The 20467-nt window shown below is 39.3% G+C and overlaps 1 protein-coding gene across 1 annotated transcript; it reads left to right on the top strand.

The window, feature by feature from the left end:
• The first annotated feature begins 19593 nt into the window (after positions 1-19593).
• On the top strand, positions 19594-20043 carry LOC145130583 (glutathione S-transferase T3-like). Its single transcript, XM_079065358.1, has one exon. It carries the CDS (start codon positions 19594-19596, stop codon positions 20041-20043), a length of 450 nt encoding a protein of 149 aa, XP_078921484.1.
• The last annotated feature ends 424 nt before the right edge of the window (positions 20044-20467 follow it).

Genomic DNA, 20467 nt, shown 5'->3' with positions numbered 1-20467 from the left:
CAAATATTCAAGAGATAGTGCAGATTCTTTATCAAGACAAACACTTCACACAATTGGCCTTAGTTGGTCTTTGTTTTATCCAAAAACATCACAACTTACCAATTTCAAATGTACAAGAGTAGAAAACATTTTACTCTTACATTTGACAAGTGTTATAAACCTTCTTTAAGATGTGTCACTCAAGCTACAATCTTGGAGTATGACTCTAAGACTTGTTTTGGAACGAAGTATGACTCATCTTCTTGATTTAACCATTTCAACAATTCATGACTCCTCTACTTAGCCATAAGAATGCACTAAGATGTCCTTAGAAGACCAATTGTGATATGGTTCTTTAATCATTAAGATGATCACAAAACATGATACTAAAGTACTCTCCCATCTTTTCAGATTTGAGAAATTTTTATCCTTCTGCCTAATTTGATTCTTCTCATTCGTTCTGCCATACATCAAAACTTTTCCAATGTTTCAGAATTATACTTAAACTTGTAAGTATAATCATATTTACTAAACTTTAGTATTGCATGACGAATAGTCTTATCGATCTTTTGTGGTAGACTTGATCAGTGCACCAGAATGTGTACTCGATCCCTTAGTCCTTCACTTGACTCACATATACATGTGAACAAGGAATTAATCTTAATTTTCCAAAGATAAAAAATTCTCATTCATCATACTATACAACTTGCATGATTTCCAAGTTTCTATCCAACTGAAACCTTGGGTGATGAGAATCTTTCCTTATTTGGTAAATTAGACATTACCACAAATGAAAGAAACAAATCCAATTTCCATTACTGCTATCAATGGAATCATATAAGCAACAATTTTTCACAAATGCCATTGTAAGGATACTTAGAATAAATAAAATAAAAAATTTCCTTTTAATTTTAAAACTTTGCGGAAAAACTTATCCTTACAGTGCAAAAGCATATGAAAGACTTGTTGTTATCTATTCCTAAGCAGTATATCATAACTCCTAAGTAACAGCTCAAAATTCTGATCACTGAACCATGCAATCGAGATCCATCTTTGTGATAAGAATCAACATACACTTCCTTTTAAGTTTCTTCACTTTACTTTGATTCTTAAAACATCAACATGTGACCCAGTCACATCATGTAACAAGAATCTCAGAATAGAAACTTAACAGAGTTAGATAGTGGACTTTATCTGAAGTTGGGTCAAACTTATTGACTTGATCAACCTTATGATCTTTCAGATAAATATGCAGCTTCGCAATCAATGCCCCTTCCTTTGGCAAGAGAAACATATCGACTCCTTGGGAATGGTGTATTGGACTATCACAGACTTGCCTTTCTCTTTACCATTTGGTCAACCGAGTTGACTATGGCCAATCTCTTTCCATTGGGAAGAGAAAGCTTTTTTGGATATCCAATGTTACATTTTCCAAAGTCCATGGAAGTTTGGGAAGTTGATCTTCTAATCAAATTTTCTCTACCAGTGCTCCAAATAATTGCTGATTCAGCAGCACAAAGAAAATAGATAAGATCAACAAGGGTCATGCCATAGTATTTTACATAGTAGTCCTTAAAGAACTCACTATGTGACTAAGAAAGTGATTGAACATCCAACTTTCTTAAAACTTTGACACCCAACTCTCCCGGATTGTCAATATGTGACTTCATCTCCAAGATGCGATCACACATAGACCCTGCATGCCAATAGGGCTTGAGTGACCTTGAACTTGTGGGTTAGGGAGAATAATTGGAGGAGGTGGAGGAAGTAAAGTTCCAAGAGATTTGGGAAGATCACAGATGTCTGAACTAGACATCTTTTGGGAGATATTTAAGAAACTTGATTCAAGGTCCTTAATATAACACCCAATATGAAATATTAAGGCTAGGACCCAACACAATATTTTATAACTTAGAAGAGGGATGCCGTAATACAAGCTACATAATATTTGAAGGTAGGTGAATGACGATTCACCAATTTCCACCATGAAAACGAAATAAATTATTAGGTTTTAATTGGTTTTGAAACTCCTAGATCTTTTGAGATTCATTGAACTTTTCAATGGCATGTTTCAGTCTCGAGTGTGCCCTTCAGGTTTTGTGACTGGGATGCCGAGGATCACAAAACAAGGTGTGAAGTAACCATGCAAATTACTTGGTACTCTTAAATGTTTATCACCCAACCGATGTGCCGGTTAACCACACACGCTCCACCGGCCTATGATAAACTTTAAGAAACCCTTTGCCTACCTTGTTAAATCAAGCTAGTGTGCCGGTTAACCACACACGCTCCACTAACCGACTTAAGCAAAGTGTAAAGTGTAACTTCATGGGTTAGCACCTTATTCACATTTTCCTAAGTAACTAAGATTGGGAATTTATAAGTGTTAGGTTACTTAGCATTTATCATTAATATTTTTAATGAAGGGAGAGTTATAGTCCTTGTCCTACCCGTTCGGCTAACGACCATCCACCAGTCAAGGAAGCGGTGGGTGAGAGTGGACACCCATTAAACCGCCATTTTATAGACAGTAACCTTATACCCCCTTATAGACCGGCTTCGTGAATGAGGCCTACTAACGGTAAGACTGACTTGCTCTTATACATACATATATATATATATATATATATATATATATATATATATATGTATATATATATATATATTATTAACTTATAATATTATAAAGTATAAGGGTTGAATTTTAACTTTTAAAATCCTAAGGGCTTAATTTGGAATTAAAATATTCATGAAAGAAAACATTTCAAATTCCAAAACTTGAGGGAAAGTTTTGAACTATTTAAAAACTTTTCAATTCCATAACTTATGTGTTTAAAGTAGTTTTAATTCAACAAACTCTTCAAGTTCCATAACTTGAGGACAAGTTATGGAAGACTTTAAACCAATAAAGAATGTGACTTTTCTTTATTCATAACCTATGGAAATATTTATGAGTTTTATGAATCTTAAATGTGACTTTTCATATAATATTGAGGATAAGTTACAAAAACACATTTTAGAATCAACTCTTAGATTAATTTGGATTGAAAACCACAATTTCACATAACATTCCTATTAATCTAAACAACTCATAAGAACAAGATAATTCATTCAAACTTTTTCATGTAATTAGCCTAATCATTAAACTAATACAAAACATGAATCTATTGATAATTATCTTTGAAATTGGATTAGCATGAACATTACAACATCAAAAACAGGTTTATGGGTTCAAAAACAGCTTATGGTAATGCCCCTAGTCCATTTCCAGCCAAAAAACTCGAAGATATGCTGTCAGGGGGTCCAACTCGTCGAGTGCATGAACCAACTCGACGAGTTGGATCATTTTGAACACTTTTATGGCATGGACTCGTCGAGTCTCCTGATGGACTCGCCGAGTTAGCTGCCCAGACATCAAAAAACTTTAATTTTAAGCAGTTTTTGCAAGTATAACAAGAAAACAAGCCTAGGCTCTGATACCACTGTTGGGTTTTGAGCATTCTAACACTCCTAAGTGTACATGCAACCCTAAATACCTTGGATCTATGTTTTCTCTATTATACATACAAATATGAATATCCAAGGTATTATCCTAACTAGCATACCAAAACATTGATACTAGGGTAATAAAATAGATAGAATACATACCTTGTTGTTGTTGCTTGACTCCATGAAGCTTGAGAGCCTAGTGCCCCAAGTGTGACACCTCAAATGGTTCACACAACATCATGAACACATGGAATAACCATGAGAAGAAGACACTCCAAGCTCAAATTGACTAGCCCTCACACATGTATCACACGTGTCAATTTCTTGAGCTAAAGGGGTCCTTATATAGTGTGCACATTAGGGTTACACCATATAACCCATGACTTTACCCATTCCTTATGCTCCATGGGTTTTAACCTCCATTGAGTATCCATGGGTCACCACATGGGTTAAACCCAACATAAGGAATCTTGGATCATAAGCCCACATATATAAGAATGAATGATTTACACAATCAATCCCCAAATATTTAATTAGACTTTTTTTATCACTAAATTAAGTCCAAATTAATTCTTGATCAATACTAATTAAATTACATGATTTCATATTAATATATTAGAACTTATAATATATTAATATGTCACAAAATGTCTTCTCCTCACAAACGGTCTATCCAAATGTTCTGATGCCATGCAACTCAAATGGACCATGCCGAGTCGGGTCAAGTACATACCAATTATAGTTATGGACTTAGACACTAATCCAACAGCCAACCACGCCCTACGCCTCCACCGACTGACCGCCATCCCATGACCACCCGATCACAATCCGGAATCAACAAACCTAAAATGCCTTTCAACCTCCATACAACGACCACACACCCAACCGTTTCCCCTCTACCCAAATCCCACAAACACGCCTTGTCTGATCCAAACTGGCACTGCGCCATGACTGATGAACACATGGCTCTAATAGATAACAACACATGGGAACTTGTGGCACGTCCACCGGATGCTCATGTTATACTTTACATGTGGATTTATCGACAAAAATTTCATGTTAACGGGACTCTTGAAAGAGATAAAGCACGCATAGTGGTTGATGGTAAAATATCAACAAGTTGGAGTAGATTGTGATGAAACTTTTCAGTCCCGTCGTGAAACCAACCACCATCCAAATTATTCTTAGTCTTGCAGTTTCACGATCATGGCTAATACATCAGCTAGACATCAAGTACGCGTTCTTACACTGGGATCTCAAGGAAACAGTTTATATATACCAACCCCCGGGATTCATGGACCCACAAAATCCTACACACATTTGTCATTTACGCAAATCTCTATATGGGCTAAAACAAGCCCCGCGGGTATGGTATCATCGTTTTGCAACTTACATTCACAATTGCGGTTTCAAAAGTACAAAAAGTGACACTTCTCTTTTCGTATTCCAAAAAGGCACTAAAATGGTGTATCTTCTTCTCTATGTGGACGATATAATCTTGACCGCATCCGACAACGCTACTCTTCGATACTTCATCCACTTATTATCACAAGACTTTGCAATGTATGATATTGGGCCTCTTCATCACTTCCTAGGCATTCAAGTTACACACCAACATGGAGGTTTATTCCTTACCTGAGAACAGTATGTGAATGACATTCTTTATCGGGAAAACATGCAACATTGCAAACCATGCGCCACTCCTGTTGACACCAGCTCTAAACTCAGTGCAACCGCCGGTGACCCTATGCAAGATACCACTTTATATCGCAGCCGCGTTGGTGCTCTACAGTACCTAACTTTCACTCGCCCGGATATTGCCTATGCAGTCCAACATTTGTCTCTTCATGCATGCCCCGCGTGAACCGCACTTCAACTTCTTAAAACGCATTTTGTGATATCTCAAAGGCACCAGCCATCATGGACTCCATATCTCTCCCTCACGATCTACAAAACTAACCGCTTACTCCGATGCAGACTGGGGAGGGTGCCCTAACTTCAGATGCTCCACGTCCGGATACTGTGTATTTCTTGGTGACAACATTGTCTCATGGTCGTCGAAATGACAACATACTATTTCTCGTTCAAGCGCTGAAGCCGAATACAAAGGAGTTGCTAATGCAGCGGCTGAAACTACATGTCTGCGTAACTTACTCCTTGAGCTCCACCTTCCGTTATGCCAAGCCACCATCATATACTGTGACAACATTTCAGCCGTATATCTCACTCAAAACCCAGTCCAACACCCACGCACGAAACATATTGAAATCGACATTCATTTTGTTCGTGAGAAAGTGCGTATGGGTTCCCTTCGAGTTCTACATGTTCCTGCGGATTACCAGTACACATATATCTTCACTAAGGGGTTACCTTGTCAGTTGTTTACCCGCTTTCGTTCCAGTCTCTTTATCAGACCAGCTACCGATTCGACTGCAGGGGAGTATTAGCCGAAATATACACTTGCTATATATTTCGGATTTATATATTGTATATGTATATTTATTGTGTATTATCTATTACTTATTTAGCTGATTTGTTAGTTAGACTTTTCTGTGTAATACCTCTGTACCTCTTGTATTTATTCAGATGAGTATCAATGAATTAGGCATTGGAATCTCAATAATTTACAGTTTTGAGATATATCTAGTACTTCTAAAAATCTTAATCTTTTTAGAGATTTAGGGATTGAACCATTCAGTCCATTCTTTGAAAGATCAAGGTGTCTTAGATTCTCCAGTCTTCCAAGTGTTTCTGGAATTCTATCATTTACACTCCGACTTAAATCCAGAAACTCCAAAGCATATTGGGAGCATTTCGATGCATTCTTTGGTGAGTCAATCATTTCCATACCAAAATCATTATTTGCCACAGTCAATTGTTTTAGGTAGCAATGTCTCCAGATTCCAACATGATCAATCTGGTTAAACGTGTTAAGAGAAAGATCAAGCTTTAGAAGTTTAGGCATAATAGGAACCAATGAATATAGCATGGTATCCGAAAGGTCAAGGACTCGTAGGGAACTCATGTTAGTCAAAACATATGGAAATATGCCCCCCAAGTTGATTATCGCTAAGATGGAGGTGTTGGATGTTAGAAAGTGAACTGAAATTAAGAAAAGGGGAAGATAGATGCGTCTTATCCAGCCCACAGCCTGACAAATTCAGCTTGACAAAGAAGGGATCATGCTTAGTAGGTTTGAAAAGTTCCATGCCAAACTAAGATTAAATTGAGAAAGATCGAGGAATGTTAGGGCTAACATGTTTTGGAAAAGGCAGGAAGTGGACCTTTGAAATAATTGTAGCCAAGATTGAGGTGTTTGATGTTGGGAAGTATTCTACTCAAATTAAGAAAAGCACCAAGATTAACATTGAAAAGTTGACAACTAGACAAACTTAACTCTTTCAACGAGGGAATCAAGTGTAGCACCATGTCCCAGTTTTGTGTTCCACCAAGATCCAATGAATTCAAGTAGAGAAGCTCGAGTGATGAAATACCAAAAGCCCATGCCATATCGTCTGCCTTTAGTTCATTCCAACTAAGATCTATGAGAAGTATAATACCGATTTTTGTTATTCGTTTGTACAAAGTATTACAAGGTATAAATACACAAATAAATGATTTACAAAAGGAAACAAATCAACTTAAATAAATAAAAGATAATCTATCCTTTATCGTTAACACCCCCCCCCCTCAAGCAAACTGGTGGAGATGACACATGTCACATGCCTCGAAAATATTCAAAGAGTGGCCTGGGCAACGGTTTGGTGAAGATGTCAGCCACCTAGAGCTTGGTAGGAACGAATTTTGTATGAAGTTTCCCTGAAGAAACTAATTCTCGAACGTAATGATAATAAATATCAATATGTTTGGCATGCTTGTGGGAAACAAGATTTTGACTTAGAAAAATAGCACTAAGATTATCACACAATAATGTACGGCGTCCTGGAGGTAAAGCATGTAGGTCATGAAGAAGATGAGTAACCCAAATGAGTTCAGTAGTAGTATTGGCCATGACATGATATTCTGATTCACAATTGGATGTTGAAACTGTTGGTTGTTTCTTAACACTCCAAGAGACAAGATTACCACCCAAGAAAATAGAATATACATATGTGGAGCATCTAGTCTCGATACAACGTGCCCAATCCGCATCGGAGTAGCCAGTTAAAGAGGTCGTAGGTTTGTTGGAAAAATTAAGACCATACGCAAGAGTACCCTTTACATAACACAAAATGCGTTTGACCATTTGAAAGTGATCAATAGTTGGAGCATGTAAAAACTGGCGTGCCTGATCGACAGCATAAGAAAGATCAGGATGAGTAATAGTTAAGTATTAGAGCGCACTTACTAATGAACGATAGTGAGTTGGATCGGAATAAGGAGTGCCAGTGGAAACAAAGGTATCATTCATGCTCAAGGGAGTAGCCACAGGTTTAGAATCTAATAAAGAAGCACATGTCAAGATATCATGAGCATACTTGGATTGATTAAAAAATAAAGCATCAGAAGTATAGGAAACCTCAAGGCCCAAGAAATAACTAAGGGTACCCATGTCTTTAATAGAGAACTCAGTATGCAAGCGTATGATAAAGTTTTTAATGGAGGTCTCATCATTTGATGTAAGAATAATGTTATCCACGTAAACAAGCAAATATAAAATGCATGAGTTCTTGTGAAAAACAAAAAGTGATGTACATGATGGACTACATCGAAATCCTTGCTGCAAAAGAAACGTGCTTAAGCGTTGAAACCATACGCGAGGAGCTTGTTTTAATCCATACAAGGCCTTTTTAAGACGACATACATGGTCCGGAAATTATGGGTTAGGAAAACTGGGGGGTTTCTCCATAAAGACATTCTCATTGAGAAATCCATTTAAAATGCATTTTTAACATCAAGTTGATGAAGATGCCATTTGTGTGTAACATCAAGAGATAAAACGATGCGAACAGTAGAGGCCTTAATCACCAGACTAAAAGTATGAGAAAAATCAAAACCGGGTATTTGATTGAAGCCTTGGGTAACGAGACGAGCTTTTAAACGATCAACAGTGACGTCAGGTTCATATTTGGTACGAAAAACCCTTTTCGAACCAACAACATTTGAAGATGATGGATGTGGAACTAAATCCCAAGTGTCTTGATCATGGAGGGCCCGAAGTTCATCGTCCATGGCTTGAGACCACGAAGGATCTTTGGATGAAGTTTTAAATCCTCGAGGTTCTTTAGCAAAGAAAAGAGCATGATGTAACTGAGAAGTAGTAGTAATGGAAATATCAACACGATGTTTTGTAACAACTAGAAAATTTTGGGTCAAACGAAGTCGAAGGGGTCTTGTGTATAAGAGCACCCACAACGTGTGTGTGTATATATATATATATATATATATATATATATATATATATATATATAACTTTGATGCAATAATATTTATTGAAAACCAAGAGGGTACCATTTGTATGATTAAAGATAATATACACTTGGAGATCCATGTTGAAATAAACCTTGAAAAGTCAATGCAAGTCAAACAAGAATCAAATGGTTTTAACATAAAAGCATGTATTTATGCCATGACTTTGAACTTTCGATTGTAAGGCCACCATCTTTGTGATTTCTATTACATAGGACCGAAAACACATTCATGGGATCACCACAAGACTGAAATCTCTAGTTTAAGGCCCATTAAGGCCGAAATCTCTTCAAGAAAGGACCGAAATCACTTGTTTGAAGCCCTTTAGGACCGAAATCATCAAGTATGGGTATGTACCAAGGGAGTTCGGTCATACCTAGACCGAAATCACCTTCTTTATGGCCGAAAGCTCCAAGGTGGTCCTTCCTAGAGTGATTTCGATGGGATTAAGAAGATAAGGTTTGACCTTATGATAGGATAGTTCACCCGATTCCAGTAAGATAACAATCTCCCAAGTAAACCCCCAACAAATAAACGTATTATCCAACAAGTATCTAAGCAAAAGTCTAATCACTTATTTTCATCATATTAAGGCCGAAATCACCTTCTCCAAACCTCACCATTCCCATTTGCACTTGTTGTAAACTTCATTCCCTCTCAAAGCATCAAACCTAAGCCTCCAAGGATTTAAATCTTCAAGCATTAATCTTAGTATTTTGGTAAGTAATTTCGAGATTTCCTAGCATTCTATACATTTTTATGTTAAGTTCATCCCATTTACACATATTATTATGTGTTAAACTCTTAGGATAACATTCTTGCCATGAAAGTTCAACTACCACATTTAAGTGTTAGGCTTGGAAATCTTCACACCATCTTCTCAAATAACCCACAAAACCACTCAAGGTGAGTTCATACCCCTATTTTTTCGATATTTTCATGTTTTTAGGGGGGGGGGGGAATACAAGTCAAAATTTATTTATTACATAAATACTTGTTGTTACTTCTTGATGTTGAAGTATAAACCATTATTTGCTCAAGTTATGATTATCACTACTTTTTATACAATATTTGTGATATATTAGTTTTGATATGCAAAGTTAACAAAAACATAACTCATTATATGATACAAATATCATCAGGAAAATATGATTTGCAAAACTACAAGGTTTTGGAAACTTTTACTAAAAGATAGCTTTTCTAGCAAAATTGGTTACATTATAGTTATTTACTATTTTGGTGGGTTACAACCCAAAGATATCATGTTTTGATTTCATATTTTGACACTAGACAAGATTACAACTTTATATTTATATAAAAGATTATATAAATAGTCTCAACAAACATACAAGATAAACTATAACTGGTATAGTTTGGGAGTCACAAAACCACACTTTCATTTCAGAAGAACCATATAATTATTCAAAGGTATAATTATTTCATTTTACAAGAAAAAGGAGTCATAGTTCACGTGAATCTATTGATGCTTTTGTGAGACATTCGCTTCACCGTACCTACCTAGTGTACACCTTAAGTCCTGCATTATAACTAGAGTCTCCTTGAGGGAGAGCGAGATAGTTGTGTATATCTCTATATGGGATTGACAACCCCGCACCTCAGCTATTAGCTATCGTTAGACAGGAAAGTCTAGGGTGACAAATGTCTACCATCTCTGACGCCAGAAGAACGTCGTTCAGACATATCAGTCATATTAGCATGGTTATAATAACTCACATATGGAATAACAAAACTACTCGGTTTACGGGGTAACTTACACTTCATTAGTTTTATAAAAAGATGAAACAACATACTATTTTTCAGTACAACATTACTTACACTTTGGTCTTAGGGTTCAAGACTACAGTTCATATTTAAGAAAATACTGGATTTTCTGGAAACATACATTATCATTTTACAAGGAAGAGATACAAATGAAATACATACATTTTAGTCTTGGGTATAAAACTTACAACTCGTTTTTAAAGAAAATATTGGATTTTCTAGAAGTATACAAAATCATTTTACACGAAACCGTTACAAATCCTTCTCATACAAAATGCTTATGAACTCACCAACTTAATTATTGACACTTTTCAAAATCACTTGTATTCTCAGGAAATCAATAAACAGGTATTCAAAACATTTTGAGGGCCGGCGTCGCTGTTTCATGTTTTCTACTTTTCAGTTATTTGTATTTAACTTTTGAACAAACAAAGTTTTGTAAACAATCTAAACTTGAAATATCAATGTATGAATGTTTGTGTTGCTATGTTTCATTTATATTCAATTGTTATGATATTGTACATGAAGTCACTCCATCCGCCCCCAAACGTTTCCGCCGTTCTGGTTTGGGGGTGTGACATGTTTAGGACGAAAAATGTCGGATTTTGAATGAGTTTGCATCGGATGAGTGGACTGGACCTCGAGTGGAGGTTGGGTCGCAGGTGGAGATTGGACCTCGAGTGGAGGTTGGGCCTTGGGTGGAGGTTGTGGTTCGACATGGATTTGGGCTACCGGTGTTGGGACTTCATTGTGAGTAGGAGAATCGACAAAAAAAACATACAGAGTAGTAGATGGAGCAGTTGAAGATGACGAAGCATCATGGGAGGGAGAGTACGTGGGTGGTATAGCTTCAGTGTATGTAGTGGTGGGAAGCTGATTTATAGTTTAGAAGATGTAGCGGATGTATATGGAAAACAATTTTCATCAAACGTGGCATTACGGGTAATAAAAACATGTGAGTTAATGATGTCCATACACCGATACCCTATGTAACGAGTATCGTATCCAAGAAATACACATGGAATGCTCTGTGGTGAAAGTTTATGTTCCGAATAATCGCGTAAATATGGATATACCCGACAGCCGAAAGCCCGAAGATTGTCATAATTTGGTGTAATGCCATAAATAAGCTCAAAGGGAGATTTATTATTGAGAACCCAAGAGGGTAACCGATTTATAACATAAGTGGCGGAGGCAAAAGCTTCAACCCAAAAGGAAGCGGGAAGATTAGCAACAAATAACATCGCAAGACCGGTCTCAGTGACATGTTGATGTTTTCGTTCTGCTCTGCCGTTTTGTTAAGGGGTATAAGCACATGAGACTTGATGATGAGTACCATTTTCATTAAACAATGCTTGAACTTGATGGTTGATAAATTCACCACCACCATCACTTTGAAAGATTTTTAACTTGGTGAAGAATTGGGTTTGAACAAAACTCAAGAAAGATTTAATGACCTGTGAAAAATTGCTCTTGGTTTTTAAAGGATAAAACCAAGTGAAGCGTGAAAAATCATCAATAAAAATGGCATAATAACGATAACCATCATTAGATTCAACCGGTGTGTGTCCCCATAAATCACAGTGATGATTGTAAGCCCTTTCGAGAGTAGTCCATAGGTCTCGAAAAGTTGTGACACCAATAACTTAAGCCATGGCTTCCTTGGTTAGAGAAGATTGAAGAAGAAGCATAATTGTTTATTCTTTTTCGAGCCAGGAGATGTAGGCCGGATTAGGGGATTCCATCCTGTAACACCCATAAAATTCAAGCCAATTTAAAACTTTTTAAAACATTTAAAACCATTAAGTTATTACAGTTTACTTTCAAAATAATTTAAACATCAGAGTATCCCCAGAATCAATCATGAAAATGTAAGGAGGTGCACGATCACGCCTTCGCCTTCCCGCGATCATCAGAATACCTGAAACAATAATCGATAAATGTAAGCTCGAAGGCTTAGTGAGTTACCCCCAAAATACCAACCCATACTAACCAAAACAAACATCATATCAATACAAATATAGAACAGCATGCATAATGAGCCTTCAGCCTGACTGGACCGCCTTGCAGGCCTTCAGTCTATCTGGACCGCTCTTCGCGCCTTCGGCACGTCTGGACCGCCTCGTAGGGCCTTCAGCCTATCCGGACCGCTCGTCGGGCCTTCGGTCTGACTACCATACCCTCCTGGGTCTGTAGTCTATCCGGACCGCCCTGGGTATGTTGGCCTTCAGCACAAAGCAGGACCGCCTCAACCCAAACCCCCCAATCAAACAAACATGTGCACATACTATCATACGCTAGCATATATAACAGTCAACTGATCTAACAGATCATCAATCATAGCAACATCCTATAACCAGGATACAGACCTAACCGGTCACCAACATAGTATCATCCTATATACCAGGATACCGACCTAATCAGGCCACTAAGCATAGCACCATCCTAACTACCAGGATGTAAGTCAATAAGCATATCATGCAATAAACCCGGATACAAATCCGATAAGGGTCGACATTGGTGCCTTAGACCCTGTTGATATAGTGAGGAGAACTCACCTGGCACTGCTGAAGTTCCGCAGATAAAACTCTAGCTGCTGGTTGACAGATTCCCGAACTGTCAACATCAAACAATACCCAATTAATAATTGGGTCCCAAGCCCAAGGTCCAACTCACACTACAAAAGCCCAAAAGTCAAATGATGGCCAAAGTCCAACATATGGCCCGATCTTCCAAATTGGGCCCAGACCTCTACGTGGTCTTTCCTTAAGGCCTATCCAATTATTCCAATCCAATTCCCATGGCCCATTATCACATAATCATAAAGACCCAATTATGGCCCATTTATGGCCCAATTTTCCAAATTGGGCCCAAGTCCTCACATGGGCCTTATCCTAAAGCCCATCTAATTACTTTGGTCCATTAACTTGTTATTGGATGGTCTATCAATAGTCCAATCGCCAAAGCCCAATAGGATGGCCCAATTCAAGGCCCGAGTGAGATTAGGGCTTTCACATGAAATGATGATTAGGGTTAAGTGTTTCTTACTTAACCCCTTAAGGACTTAATCCATTAAGGACTTAATCCATTAAGTCCATTATTGCCTTAAGTTAATTTGCCAATGATTATAATTTAATATTTTAAGTTTAATAAATACTTCCCGTATGTGTCCCGATCAATCCCCAAAATTAGGGTTTTATGCCATTAGAGTTTTCCAAACCCTAATTAGGGTTATCCAACCCAATACTAGCCCATTAGTCCATTGGTTGGGCTTTTAGGTCATATTGGGCCTTATTAGCCCATTAGGGTTCTATTGGGCCCACTAGGGTTTCTTTGGGCCCATTAGGGTTTCATTGGTCCCACATCGTCCAAACATCGTCCAAACATCCCCCAAACGAGGTCCAAACGCAATCAAAGCACACCGCCACCCGACACGGCGGCTGGTGGCGGCAGGAGGCGGCAACCACCACCCTACGGTGGTGGTTTGAGATTTCTATTATTATTATTGGCACCATTACAATGTACAACTCGATAATAAACACACACACACTAATAATAATAATAACACACACGCACACACAGCCTCCCTTGTGGTGGCCGGTGGTGGTAAGTGGTGGTGGTGACTTCTTTCCAGATTCCGGTCAAGGTTTTCCCCACCCACACAATACAACACACACACAATACACCCACCTAAGCATACAGAAATCACACACACACAACCACCTTCCATGGTGGCGGGTGGTGACGGAAACATAGCAGCAAGCGGCGGCCACCATGGCTGGCGGCCATGGTGGTTCCTTCCCTCAATCTCCGGCCAGCATCACACCCATATGACTTCTCGCTACTGAAACACGCAACCAAACGTTGGTCTAAACTGAACCACGCACCCCACACAACCACTCTGTGGCGGTAGGCGGCGGCTAGCAGCAGCCAGTGACGACAAAACTTCCCCCCTCATCAAAGGCTACTCGAGCAATTGCAACAGCAGCCGAGGAGCGGACCTGCTGGTGGTCCTCGGCGTCATCAACAGCTCCCTCGGCAGTAATGGTGGGTGGTTTACGATCCCAACAGTGGGAGTGGCGGCTCTGGTAAAGTGGTAGCACGGACGTCACTTTGGGATGGAATAGGGATAGGTGGTAGTCGAACAGCAAGACGAAACTCGGTGGTCTTTGTCGCCGACAGCAATGGTATCAGCGGTCTTTGGTGATCAGAACAGGGATAAGTCGATGGGAGAGGCGGCTAAACGTAGAGGATGGCGGCTGAATGTTTTAGAGCATCTAGGGTTAAGGTTCGCTGGTTGCTACGCTATATACCGACTCTCCTAAAACTTTGAACCATAATGACATAATTAGTCCCTCCCCCTCTACATTCTTTCAAAACTAATCCTTAATTTCCCTTTTTAACCCCTGCCTTCAATACTCTTTACAAATTGAGTCCAAAATTTACCATTTAGCCCTTAGCTTCCATCATCTCTTCATATTAAGTCCCAATAATTACAACATAGCCCCTGCCTTCATAATTATTTACGAAACTAGTCCGAAACTCACATTTTTAACCCTCGGAAATCAAAAGTATATTATTTGGCACCCCGAAACCAACCCTCCACTAATTATTATCTGATTTTGGACTATAATAACATATAATAATAATAAAAATTGCTTCTCAGGGCTCCGGGTTTATTATTTAATTATCATATTTTAAACGGGATGTTACAACTCTCCCCCACTTAAATTTGATTTCGTCCTCGAAATCGTTTCTTCTCATTCCTTACACGCCAAACAACTTGAACTACAATCCCGAGCTTAACTCTAGCCTTTCCAAGGCAACCGTAACCAACCCTCGCAGGGTTCTAAAACCTGAAAATAAACGAATCCCTTGCAATATGATCACATTGACTCAGTCCGTAATCTGAAGTCTCGAGATGGTCTGGCTCCCTGACAGCCTGCCCACACTGGATCATTGTCGAATGTATTGCACTTAACTCCCAACTGGCTACTCAACTTCTGATAACCCGAGGTTCCCACTAGAAAACAGAATCACAAATCCCACACTGCTAACTATGATCCTTTAGTTCCCGAACCACATACATATAATAATCGGCTCATAAGCACAAATACTCATTCCTGGCCCAATCACCCTCGGGCTGGAATACCAGGCATGCCTACGACGAGTCCAGTCATCCCTAGGATGAAATACCCTCGTATCACGCACATGTTTGGTCCAATCAACCCTCGGGTTGGAATACCAAACACGTCAGTTCCACTCAATCGTAGGGTCCGATCAGCCTCACGATGGAATACCCTAGATTGGAATACCACTATATACATAACTCGGGTCTAACCCGTAACTTGGAATCCAAGGACCTATCCTTGCATCTCATCCAAATCCTCTTATTCGTCACAAGCGAGTAACACTCATCTGAAATACCGGGTTCCGGCCCGGTCGCGGAGCTAAAGGACTCCCACATAGTTGTCTCACACGACTTCCGAACAAAATCCTTCCCTGGAACTAGTTGCCACTAGCTGTCATGCCACTGCGACTCTATCAACCTCCTGCTCCAACCGATCGGATCCATGCGTCAAATCTTGACGTCACCAAATCCAAGGCTAAAAGTGATTGTTACATGACTAACGGTAGACTTATATTACAAACAACCTTAAGCAATCCATTGCTTCCTTGGTCTCATAACTGTAGTGATGTTCCTACAGTCTTATCACTGGCTTACCCAGGTCTAATCCCTCGGGGGAAACCCATAAACCCATCTGTGGATTTCCATATCCTCACTGCTACACCCAAACTGGTGGGTACTACTGTCCTTTTCGCGTCCTAACAATGCACTCATGCTATCTACCAACCTAGTGAATGTTGTGGCTACACCCACAGACTTACATCACTTTAGCACTATCTGCTAACCTGGTGAATGCTACGGCTACACCCGTAGACTTACAACACTTCCCACACTATCTGCCAACCTGGTGAATGCTACGGCTACACCCACAGTCTTACAACACTTTCCATATCGGTCGAACACGCACTCGACCTGACACACAACCGAACTCAAATCATGGCTAGAATCCCAACCTGATTTCCCAAAGTTTTGCTATCAAGCACCGAGAAGGCGCGATTCACATGCTGGGGAGTTTTACCGAACTCCCAACTCACATCTTCCTTCCTGAAAACGATGCGAAACCTATCCCAGTTTCAAAACCGATCTTGCTTCTGCATTCCGGGACGATTCTCCCCCACTTAGATTCAACCAAGTCTTCACAATACATGAAATTTTGAGAATTCCCAATCCTTCTCACTTTCCAACGATCGATCCGATGACCACCAACTCTTTCTAACTAGGGCTCCATTACCCGCCAACCACAAGTGATCACACACTTCTAAGAACTAGCTGAACACTTCCTGAATCCCAGTGAAACCGACAGTCCCTAAAACTTGAATGATCCCGCACTCAAATCCTGAAGTCCAAAAGGTAGATGCTCCAATTAACATCTCAGCAACGAGTTACTTCCCTTGGCGCTTCCCTCTGTTAATCAATAACGGTTACTGAACTACTGAATCCTGACAACGCTGAATAACCATATTGTGGGACCCTGTCCACAAACCTCCCACATAATACCCTTCTTCCCAAAGTGCTCCAACAAATCTCCCGCCCTCGGCTCTAGAAATAATATCATTCAGGGTCTCGCACCCTGACTCACTCACCAGCTCAATCGTCCACAGCTGAACTGCAGTAGCTGAAGCAACCTCTGCCCTATACCGGGCTACAAACTACTCCCAAGGCATAGTCTCCAATCCCAAAAGTGCAATAGATCGTACAATCAATCCTTACCGCCCGATACAAGAGATCCAAGGGGAACCGGACCTCACAAACTACTTATGTCACACCGACCCACCCGCGCTCACCAGCGCTGAACTACTGTCGCCAATCCCGGCGACCAACTAACCCCGAGCTGGATTACAACCTGATCCTGGGGTTCCAAGTCTGCTCACTTCTTCGAGCTTGAAAACTGAAAGGGCACAATCCTTACCCTAGAAAACGACATTCCAATCCATCAATTAACCATTCTACTTCCAGCTGCGAAACCCCAGTTGAACATAATCATCACTCCTTTTCTGGAGTCCCCGCGACTCGCATTCCGGCCTCGAGCAAAACCCTCGAAGCCTCAATCTAGAAAAAAGATTAAAGTAGAAAAAAAAATTAGGCAATTTATTCATTTCACGTTTGTTAGGAGCATAACCAAAATAAAATCAAATCACAAATATGGTTAGTGTTACAAGTGAATAACGCTTACTACACTCTTTCCATAACTATAAACAATTTTCCGATGTGCAATTTACTCATTTAACTTATTAAAGAAGAAGTATTACATCATATATCCCAACTATATAGTATTTCACAATTCAGCTTATAAATCCTAGTTCGAGCTCTCATTTAGTTGATTTTTAAATTTCATTAATCAACATTATCTAGTTCATTTTCATCATCATTACTCAATTTAACCGAGAGTTTCCCAGAATTGACAAGGTTAGGTCAATTAAAACAATCTCCACTCAAATTTCTTCTAAGTTACTTTTATCATTTATGTCTTAATTTAACACAACTTAAGCAAATTTTACAAATATAATCAACATACCTTCACTAAATCGGCCCCGAGTTCAACCGAGAATGATTTCTCCTCAATATTAGATGAGTCAGATGCATAAATCGACGTACTATGATCTTCAATTCACCGATTCTTTTTCTTCCTTCCTCTCATTCTTTCGCTTTATTCGAACTTCCTTGTTTTTATCTGATATGATCTGGTCATATTTCTGTTCTTTAATATCTATTTAATTCATTTTAAACAAAGTTACATAAATGGTCCTTGTGGTTTCTGAAATTCTTGCTTTTTGTCGCTAACTTTTTTTCGTTACATGGATGCTCCCCACGCTATTTGGTTCAAATTATGCAACCAACCGATCTGGTTCAAATTACGTTTTTTTTTATCCTATTAAAAATCCAAAAAGTACAAATGAGAGACCAATTTGTCAAAGACCTACTTCTTTCTAGGTGTAATTGTCCAAAAATAGTATTCTTTCAAAAGTTCCAAAGAACCCAAAAACTTGTGATAATGATCATAGTAAAACTTTTTCTCAGTAGCGTTCAACTTAATTTTAGAGCAAGTCAAATTCACAAAAATATTAAGACTGGACGGAATCATAGCGGGAAGAGGGAGCGGGAGCCTTCCCGCACGACGGAACACCGGACCGTCGCTGCGGGAGGCGGAGGTGCGGGAACCGGAGAGGGGAAGATACCCCGCGTTCTCTCTCCGTCTATCATTGGCCGGATCATTTTTTTTTGTGAAATAGCCGTTGATTAACGGTAAAAAAATAAACTTTTCTTTATTTTATTTTATTTTATTTTTTTATTATTTTTTTTACCAACGGATATATGCATTTAAACCCAATTTTTTTTGTTTTTTTTTTGTTTTTTTTTACCTTTTTAAACACCTATAAATACCAAACTATTTATCTTCAATCAACATTCAAACAAACCCTCTATTCTCTCTATTTTCTTCTCAAAAAATAAAAAATGAATCCCGACAATCAAACCCCAACTTCCGATCGAAGAAAAAAAGTCATGGTTCGAGTTTAAACATCCGTACTCGAAACATTTTTGCTATCGATTCATCACCACAAGGAGTTTATCGCCCCCAACTCGATGCTCCCATTCAATCCCCACTACAATTTCAATACCAAAATGTTGGACAACATTACCCGATCCAAGTTCCAAATGTTACGCCGCAAATGTTTTCAAACTTTGTTGTTTTTCCGGATCAACAATCGCCAAATCAACCTCAACCCCAAACCCAACCCCAAACTCAAACCCAAACCTAACAACACCGCCAACTTGTCGATGAGTTGGATGACTCGGAAGAAGAATAGATGGTTCCCGAAACTCAACCCATACCACCCCCACAAAGACGTAAAGGGAAAAAACAAGCGCGCGAGGGTGTCGCACAACCGGGAAGACAAAAGCCGACAGCATGGCTTCCACACGAAGAGCTAGTTTTGGTCAAAGCTTGGGCTAACATTTATGAGGATTCGATTCAAGGAAACGCACAACCAGGAGACCATTTTTGGTTTCGCATTTTAGAACGGTTTCGAGAGGAGCTAGAAAAAGGTGACGACTACCGTACGAAACATCAATTGAATTTGAAGTTTCGAGAAATAGCAAAGGGGGTTTCAAAAATAAACAGGTTGTACAACAACCTAAAAACCCAACGAAAAAGCGGCCAAGGCGACGAACAAATACTTCAAGAAGCTTTGCAATTTTACCTTGAGGAAGTCGGAAAACCATTCAAGTGGCACGATTGTTGGAAATTATTGGTCTGATGTCCTAGGTGGAAAAAATACGAGCAATATTTTATTTTTGGAGTCCAATAATCAAAGCGAACGAAACGGGCTGTAGTGGTTACACAACCTCCTCTGATGCTCGGGTCGGTCTAGATTTAAATCAGGATGACGAACTCGAGCTGGAAGAAATTGTCCGCTCAATGGGTAGGGACAAAGCGAAGAGAAAGGGAAAAGGGACTTCTTCGGGTGCATCGGATTTCAGCATAGAGGTTGACGAAATGCGGAAAATAACAGCGTCGTTTGATCGATATAATCTTAATTTCTCCGAACGTTTGACGTTCGACAAAGAAAAAGAAGAAGCAAGGAAAAAGGAGCGGGCGGAAAGACAAGAAATGGAGTATATGAAGTTTTTGATGGAAAACACTGATCATCTATCGGGACCGGCTCTCGAGCTCGTGATGAA

The sequence above is a fragment of the Lactuca virosa genome, chromosome 8, assembly GCF_052849685.1.
Source record: "Lactuca virosa cultivar CGN04683 chromosome 8, Lactuca_virosa_CGN04683_v6, whole genome shotgun sequence".
NCBI lineage: Eukaryota > Viridiplantae > Streptophyta > Magnoliopsida > Asterales > Asteraceae > Lactuca > Lactuca virosa.
This window is presented reverse-complemented; position numbering and strand designations above follow the sequence as displayed.

Excerpts from the sequence above, each read along its gene's own strand:
- LOC145130583 (XM_079065358.1), top strand. The coding sequence starts at position 19,594 with ATGGTTCCCGAAACTCAACCCATACCACCCCCACAAAGACGTAAAGGG.